At 48.5% G+C, this 8,945-nt stretch overlaps 1 protein-coding gene across 1 annotated transcript; it reads right to left on the reverse strand.

Annotated features, from left to right (window-relative positions):
- Nucleotides 1-1,126: 1,126 nt before the first annotated feature.
- On the reverse strand, nt 1,127-3,043 carry N7506_002953 (putative serine/threonine protein kinase; the record flags this gene model as incomplete). Its single annotated transcript, XM_056952248.1, has 1 exon — nt 1,127-3,043. The coding sequence occupies one exon, from the start codon at nt 3,041-3,043 to the stop codon at nt 1,127-1,129; it is 1,917 nt and encodes a 638-aa protein (XP_056813940.1).
- Between the last annotated feature and the right edge of the window lie 5,902 nt (nt 3,044-8,945).

Here is an 8,945-nt window from a genome sequence, read left to right on the forward strand (position 1 = left end):
ATCCTGAGCGTTTCCGATTTCTCTTAGTTTCTGTGTGCCAAGCTTCAAATGTAGCAACGCTCCCTGTGGCTAAGGCGAGAGGTCGACAGAAGAGGAGTCGGTGAGTATCCAAACTATGAGGCCGTGTCGCATGCTACGCGCATGGTGGCTGGGAGCGGGCTGGAAGCACTCTATAGGTCTGAAAATTTGCACAAGTCTGAAGGGAGGGAGCTAAAGCAGTAGGCTTTGCAGCTTCCAATAGCGATATCGTCAAATGGCGGTATCGTCCGCGGGTGGAAGAGGAGAGAGTGGATCCGTGGCATCTCGGCATATCTCAACCGTTGAAGTCTCTTACCGCCTTTTTTTGGTACCTACATGGTACATCGCATGTATGCATGAGTTAAAACCCTACGTGTTAGTCAATACTTTTGTACAAGCTAAGGGCTCTGCAGTGAATGAATTCTCGAAAAAGATAACGTTGCATTCGAGAGATTTAGATTTACGTGAAAGTTGTGGAAAGCATTTGTAATCTTTCTTCAGGTAGCTCTAGGGATCTACTATCTCTACTCTCTACAAGTACTATCTCCAAATTTGACTACATCTTGAAACTCATAATCATTCACGGATGTGATCAATTTCTCCTTAAGAGCTGTTGGTAAAAGTAATACTAGGTACAGTAATCAAAGAGAAACGGCCGCGATTAAATCACCGACCAAGACACTCGAGTCCATTTGCAAACACCATTCCACCATTCTCGGCGGAAACTATAAGAACAACCCCCAAATAGAACATTCATCAACGCATTCCCACCCAGCCTTCTAACCTTTTGTGGTTTTTTTGTCGTGTTTCGCGTCCCAGCCAATGTCCCAACCCCTGGTCTGATATGATACAAGAAAGAAAAAACAAAAACAGTTTGGCGACCGGAGGGGGCCCATGCAGGAGCATGGAAAAGGGATGATAATGACTGGGAGTGGCGAAACACTCGATCCGAAAACAAAGAAACGAAAAAGACATGAAAGTGGAGGATTAGTTTATCGTATCGTGGAAATTTTTGAACTTTTTTTTCCAACTGAATCGAAACACGTGAAGAGTTGACCAAAGGGGAGTTTTGAATGTGGTGAAAGGCGAAGCAATAAGAATCGAGAGCTTAGAAGTGAGTCTCGTGCCATCCGCCGACGAGATCGAGGTCATCGTCTACGCTTCCATCGTAAGTAGGAGTGAAGCGTGGGGTGGGAACATGACTGCGCCAGTCTTGTTGTTCGAGCAATTGGCGACGACGAGCGTCCAGGGGTGATACAGGCTTGGACTTAGTCTGATGGTATCCCGAGGTGCCTCGGCCCCAATCATGACGTCGCGCGTTGGCAGCAACGGTCTTGGGACCAAATACCTCCCGGGATTTGCGCGTCTTGTACTTGCGAGGCTCATCCTCGGCCTTGTACTTTCGGCGGACATCACCAAGGACAGACCATTTATCAGCGCTGGACGGCTCGGGTGGCGAGTGGCCCAAGGGGCGAGGGGTGCTGCTAGAGGTACTAGAGTCACTTTCCTCGCCGAGAGACATGTGGTGAATTTCGAAGTCGTCAGTCTCGACTGCATGTTGAGAGCGGAGTTGAGTGGAAGCGGAGTCCGGCTCGCGCGTTCCGTTGACTGCATTGCCCTGGCTTTCGTGACTCCAGCAACGAGAGTTCTGCTCCCGTCGTTGGACCATAGCGAGATCTTCGTTCTCGGATTCTTCTTCGTCCCACATGTCGCACCAGCTCTTGGAGATCTTGTCAGCGCCTTTGTTGTTACCAAAGACCATCGACAGAGACGGAAGGGGCTTGGTTGCGTGTGAGGGAAGCGATCCAGTGATGGCCACCGGGTCGGAGCGAGGGAGGAACGGAGCCTCACGCTTGCGAAGATGAAGCGAGCGGAAAGATTCGCTCAGGGTAGAGTCCATAACGGAAGCCATGGAAGGCGTCTCCATGCGAGTTGAGAACCAAGATGTACCTGCGGCTTCGGAAGCCGGGAAAAGATCCTCGGTGTAACTCTCGTTATCCGGAATAGCGGACAGTTGACGGATAGCCTGAGGGGGACTGGAGTGAAGTGCCTTGGCCCAGGGGAAGGAATCCCCTTGGTTGACATGAGGACTCTGGAGCGAAGGAGTGCGGAGAGGCTCGCGGTTGGCGCTGGCAGCGACCACCTCACGATCCTCGGTGCAGAATTCGTCAAGAGACTCGTCGTCGGTTGTGAAGGACACCGCACGAAGGATACAGTCACGAACATCTAGCAGAGAACGCTTGGATGGGTCAATGGCCATAGCATAAGTCAAAATTTCGTATGTGTCCTGAGACATGTTGGGGAAGATGTCAAACAGGGATTGACGGTCAAGCACATAGTCGGCAAAGATCTTGTCGGACTCGGTGGGAGTGGTGAATGGGTTTCGTGCGAACAGAATGTTCAGCAAACAGATACCCACCGACCAGATATCAGCCTTGGCAGGAGAGTATCCCGTAGAAGTGGGATCGTATTGTTCGGGGGCCATGTAGCGGTCGCTACCAACGCAGGCCTCGTGGCACCACGAGTCCTGGGTAGCCAGGCCAAAGTCGCCAAGCTTCATGGAACCATCTTGTGTGAGGAAGATATTCTCCGGCTTGATGTCACGGTGGTACAGGCCATTGGCATGCATGAAGTCCACGGCGCTGACGAGCTGCAACATGAAATCACGGACATGCTCTGTCTCCAAGGGACCACGGTCAAGACGAATGGCTTCGTAAAGATCACCGTTGGCACAGTATTCCAAAACGAGGTATGTGTGATTCTCAGTGTCAAAGGTGTGGATCAGGTTGACCAGGTTCGGGTGGAAGCCAAAGCGCCGGTGGCACTCAAGCTCTTCAAACCGGTCTTGCTGGGATTGAGCGCCCTTGAGCAGACATTTGATAGCAACTTCTTCGCCAGTCTTGGTATCAGTGGCAAGGAACACCATTCCGAAAGACCCATGGTTCAGAGGAGCCAAGGTTCGGAATCGGCCGTCCAGCAGCTGACCCTTGACGAAGTTGTTCTTCAAGCAATCCATGGTCGACATGTTGACTTGATAAATGCAAAGAGTTGGGATGAAAAGAGGCGAGATGAGGTAATGCTCCAGAGATGAGGTGAAGACAAATCTATGAACCGCTCAAAAGAACACTTGTGTGTCAAGAACGCGTCGAAATGTGATAGACAAACAGCAACCAGGCTAGGCAAGATTAAAAAAAGGGACAATGAAGAGAAGTATCAGGCTTGAAGTCCCTAAGAGGGGTGGGACAGGCGAAGAGAAAAATGAGGAGGTTCGGTCAGGATGAGACGAACAGACACTTGGCTGCGAGCTCGGATGTCATATAACAAAAATGTACTGGTGAAATGGTGATGAACAGATGAAAAGCTGAGAGAATGATGGGGCGCAATGGCGCAGCCGAGTGAATCCGAGAGGGATTTGTTGACGCTAAGGAAAGGTTGAAAGACCGTTATGTGCTCATTTGTATGTCGTTTTTTGTTGTTAAACGGGAAGGAGACCCAAGGATGGACGACACGAATGTGTCAAAAGATGGACAGAAAAAAAGGGTTGAAAGTCGGCCTGATACCGGATCGAAGAGAGTCGAGATAAAGCGCTGCGTGAGATCGTAATTGAAAAGCAAAGATGTATAGGAGAAAAGCGATCCTGTGAACACCGGGTCCAAGGTCGAGGGCCGTGACTCAAAGTTGAAGATAATTGAAATTAGTGAGTCATTGAAGGCCAGTTGAAGTTGTAAAGAAGTCGAGTGGGGTGAAGGGATCCGGTAGAGCACCTGCTATTCCTAGGACGGAAAAGCAGAGGTACTCGATGCCAGGTTGCCCCGTGGGTGTGGAACTCCCGAGACGCTTTCACAACGAGGCTTGGCGAGAAGCACGTATAGGGTTGTCCAAGACAGGAAGACAGTCTTCGCAAGAATTGAATGGACGATGTTCGAATAGATTCTGTGCAATTGCAAAACCGATTCAGGGGGAGAGGAGACCCTTTTCACAAGTTGTAGGTGAGTCACCGGAGCCTAAGAGTGGATCCGAAAAGACCAAGGAAAAGGGGGGAGGAGGGTCGAAGCTGGCGGAAAGGAGGAGATGCTTCTATCGCAGGACGTTGATTAGGATCGAATCGACGAACTGGTCAGAGTGACGGAACTAACGACGGTGTTGTTGATGTCTTAAGGTTGGATGGCAAGAAGACACGATAACGATTCCGGGCAGTTGAAAGAAGTCGATGAAACCGCTGGGAAGCAGAAGCAAACTGACGAAGAAGTGATGATAGAAGTGAGGAAAGCGGGAGGACGAGATGATAGCGAGAAGGGGGTAGGGGAAGCGAAAGAAGAGAATAGGAAATGAGGTTGATGGTATAAGGAGAAGGAGCCAGGGAGAGAGAGACGTTGTAAAAGGCGTGAGGGGAATTGGAGAGGCAAAGTGATTGGCCATACGGTCTCATACGGTAAGAAACCGGTCTTCCCTCGTGGGCCTCCTCTCCGTGTGATCTGCACTGCCTACTCAATCTCTATGGGCGCCCGAGGTCCTCCGCCCGTTTCCGTCTCCTGGGTGAATGGTCACGTATGGTAATGGATACCGGTATTGACCACCTCAACCACCTTGATCTGCCCGTTTCATGAACCTTCCAGGCATTCCTCGTACCCTTGGAAGGCGTCACTACGTGATTCTGTTGCTATTGTCTCTGGAGATATGGAATCACGCCAAACTATGATAACGCAACCACTTCCTATCATTTGCGAATCACCGTCCACTCTGGTTGAGAGTCTATTCTCCCTCCAATTTTCAGTTTGCAGACCATCCCAGAGTCTATCTCAACTAATGGAACTGGTTCAGGCAATCCTGAATCCGCAAAAAGAACAATCCAGTCACAGACGACATCAGCAGGGGCTGGACAGTCTTCGTTTCCCTGGCGGCCGAGGGCGGATCAAGGTGGCGCGCTAGACCCGATGCGTGGGATTGCGCATCGATTTGGGGGAGAGTAGCCAATGAGGATTGCGCGTCTGGCCACTATTTCGAGGCTGCATGACGAGTTGGTTGGAGCATGGCGTGATTTCTTCTTATTGGCTTCCCCGGACACTGCAGGTCTTTTTCCGTTCTGTTTGTTGCTCAGGTACCTTTTGGATGCTTTCATCTTTTGATGCGTCGTGGATCTAACCTGGACTAACCCCCTACACGTACACTGCATTAACGTTATTCTTTGCCGCGCGGGATTGCGAGAGACTCTGACCCATAATTATCATGGGTTTGCGGGGTTGTGTATAATCAGGAGACTATCGATTCTTGGGTAAATTAGTACATTACCTAAAGGTTTAATTTCATCTGTCCCGAGAAAGTATGGAGTACGGGGGAGCACATCGCATCCCTCTATAGTTACTTTGTACGTACACGTATACATGTACTCCGTACATACACGGAGATATCAGTCTTAGACTCAGTGGAGCATCACAGCTGTCATCCCAACCACAATGCTTTAGACACCCACGCAGCGTCAAGCGGTGAAGGGGACACCCTGTCCAGACCTAGTCTTAAATCAGTTTAGACCGCTTCATGCAGGCTGCAAGGCCAAACCTTGCGAGGGAAGAATTAGGTACCCTTTTCCGAGCATACTCAAAAGTACCCGAGCTCACGATAAAGTTGGGTGGATTATGTGGCACGACTTCGGTCTTCGGCAACCTCTGCATCACGCGACGTCCCATACAAATTTGGCATTCCTATTGGGACATCCTGAACCTTGAGCAGCCCCAATTCTGAGGGGAAGGAGAGTTACTGAGCGATACGCAATCGCACGGTTCAGAGATCTCCCCCTCCATCGGCCATTGCAACTATATGATTCGTAATCTCATTCTTATTCATGCACTCTTCGTGCCGGGTATAACGTCAATGAAATTCCAATCTAGGTAATGGAGTCTGACGAGTCTAGAGTGAACCCATTGTACACTTGTAGTGGTATTTCATCATTGTCAAGTGTTATTCCTATCCAAGGGTATCATATCATATCGTCTGCAATATGGACTGAAACGTGTCGGCCATACTCCGTGTGAGATGACTATCCTATGACAACAACATATGTAATATGAGATGATCAATCTGATACCAGGAGTCATCACGTATGTACTACAATCCACGGGCGCAATTCCCAATATGATACGATATGATATGAAAATGAGATGCTCTATCGCTACCTAGGTATATCGTTATCATGACGAAACTCGGAGACTACAGGACTCCAATGGAAGCGGCCTCCGAATGATAAGACGGAGTAAACAGCCAGAGATACGAACCGTGGGCCCTAAACTGCCTATCTTCAGATAGGAGTTGAGTATACCCCGCACTGATCATTCCATTTCCGGCATTCTTGGTTTCATTTGGTCTCCTACGGTGATAGTCCTAATTCTTAATCCTTCGCAATGTCTCCAATATTTGGGGGAGATGAGATCATTCTTTTGATTATCTTTCCTTTTTCCTGAAGCTAAGCCGCTGGAGCCACTCCCCCGGATTTTGGTCTCAACTGATCTACGCACTCCTCCCGTTTATTGATTCTGTCTTGTATGGAGTACTCCGTGCTCCGTACTCTGTATTGAATACTCAGTTGGCGCTGTATGCGAGAAAAGATATATCATTTACCCAAGTGCTCATAATACATCATAATTACAGTTTAGAGCTGAACATTTGAGCCATTATTCGTTAGACCGCAAGTTGTACTCCTAACGGCTTCACCATGCACGATCGGAGCGAAACGCTCCCCTGGTTTCCAATAAACATGATTTGACCTACAGTGAGCGTTTTAAGTGATTCTCAGGTAAACCTTGGAACATGATGCACTCACTGCATGATAGGGAGTTGCACTGCATTTGCCTGTGCGACTGCACATATCCAGGACACCAACAACATGCATTTGCATCGCCCACTGTACGGCACGACCCCAGCCTCCTGTGTGTCTTTTTTTTTTCTCCGTGTGACCCCACGCCGCTGCAGGAAAGAAAAACAAACATTCAAGTTTTTTAAGATCCATGCAAGGGCTTTGTTATTGCCTGAGGCCTTTTCTGTCTTCTGATGTATCGAAGGGATTGACTGGATTATGGATAGGTCAAGTTCTTCTACCCGTTGCTCAGTCAACATGAATACCCCTCAATTTTTGCCTTGTGAGTACAATGTGCTACCAGCCAGGGCTGTGCCTTCCGAGGCATTACTTGGGAATTGGCCAATCCACGCCATCTGGCTTCCACATAATGTCATGTTCGTAGCCAGTCCGTCACTAAGACGGAGTTCTCTGTACGGGCTTCTTAATGTAGCTTTGTGGCTATTTGAATCTCCTCAATAAATACGGAATAGCCCTACGGAGTACTCCGTACTTGTCTACTTGTCTACGGTCACGTTGGTGTTTGGGCATAATGGCGGGACAAGTCCCTTACTATAATGTATTCCCGTGGACGCGCAGTACTTTCGAAGCATAACATCATGCTATCCTGGTTGTTTCAGCTGACTGTCACTTGCACTCCGCCTATAAGGCCGTGCCGGGACGGGCCATCTTTGCAGATCGCAAGCGTAGCGCTTAATTGTACACTTGTACGGAGTACTCCTATCGCATATGTTGTCATGTCCTACCTGTATAGTCTTGCACATAGCTAATTAACATGCGAATCCGGAATTGAGCAAGGATAATATCGATATCGCCGTTGGACCCTTATCTCTGCTGACACGTAACACAAGCCCAGGCAAACATGTAAGCCTTCATTACTCCGTACTCCGTACTCTGTGCTCAGTACCCCATGCCATCAATCGGCTATTTAAGACCCTCGTTGCGTGTCATTTCTATATTATGAAGAAGCTATGATCTTCGTGCATAACCTAGCGGATCTCGCCGTCGGCCTTTTTTCACCCAGGCACCCATGCCGCATTCCCGGAGCTATCGACGTCATCCGACCCTGGCGGCATTGGCATCCCCCAGTCCAGCCAAAGTGGGTTTTAGTTACAATCCCAATTAATCATCAATACACATGCGACTTTCTGTAATCAAAATGATACCTCATGTTTTCGGCAGTGACGTTGAGACCCGGGACGTTTGAAACAATGAGTAATGCGGTGGGGACCTCGGCGCCAAATGGCTTTGCTTCTATTTACAGTACGACTGAGGTCCTTCACTTTTAGAATATGACTAAGTGGGCTCCGCTTGCGTCTAGACTTTCGGTTTGTCTGCAGTTGGCTCAGTACATGAGTTTGGTGGCAAATGTATTGGAGTCTTGGAGTTGTCATTGAGTTCTTGGTCGTGTTGGCAATTGGCGGGCTCGCAAGCTATTCTGTCGAATTGGAAATCAATGGGAGTTCAGTACATTTTGTTGGTCTAGTGGAAGAAAGTACTTCTCCATGTGAATAGCAATGGGGTTGACGATTCGCTTTGTTTTTTCAGACCTCGGGAATATTGAGGATTGAAAATATATTCCGAGAGGTTTATGGTATGATACCCATACACGCACTTCTGGACTACCCAGATGTTCCATGAATATCCATGGATGTTAGCCATGTTTTCTGTTCTAATTCTTAAAGTAATCTTCCCTATTCAAAGACAGAAGACAGTCTGGACGCAAGCATTAAAGTATGGTGCCCGGAGCCGTTTGCTGATACATGTATGATGTTGTTCAGGAACAACATTGCATCCCCTGGATATGACCCAGCAAATATACGACCGGCTCCTCAATTCTCCCCAATAATTCTCATTCAATTTGCAATTGACACCCGAATAAGAACGCAGTAAACTCCATATTTGACAGACTTATGGAAACTCATGTAATTGAAGTCGCGATGCGATGATTCATACCACGACCGCTGATTGGCTCTGATTGGCTCGACGGTCAGCGTTCCACCCGATAAAAAAACGAGCCAATATCAAACACCTCAAGAGGGTCGACAATGTCGCGGTAGAAGGCTCTCGATGATGCAAA

Source organism: Penicillium brevicompactum, assembly GCF_028827555.1.
Source record: "Penicillium brevicompactum strain IBT 35665 chromosome Unknown utg000002l_segment0_segment0, whole genome shotgun sequence".
In the NCBI taxonomy this organism is placed as follows: Eukaryota; Fungi; Ascomycota; class Eurotiomycetes; order Eurotiales; family Aspergillaceae; genus Penicillium; species Penicillium brevicompactum.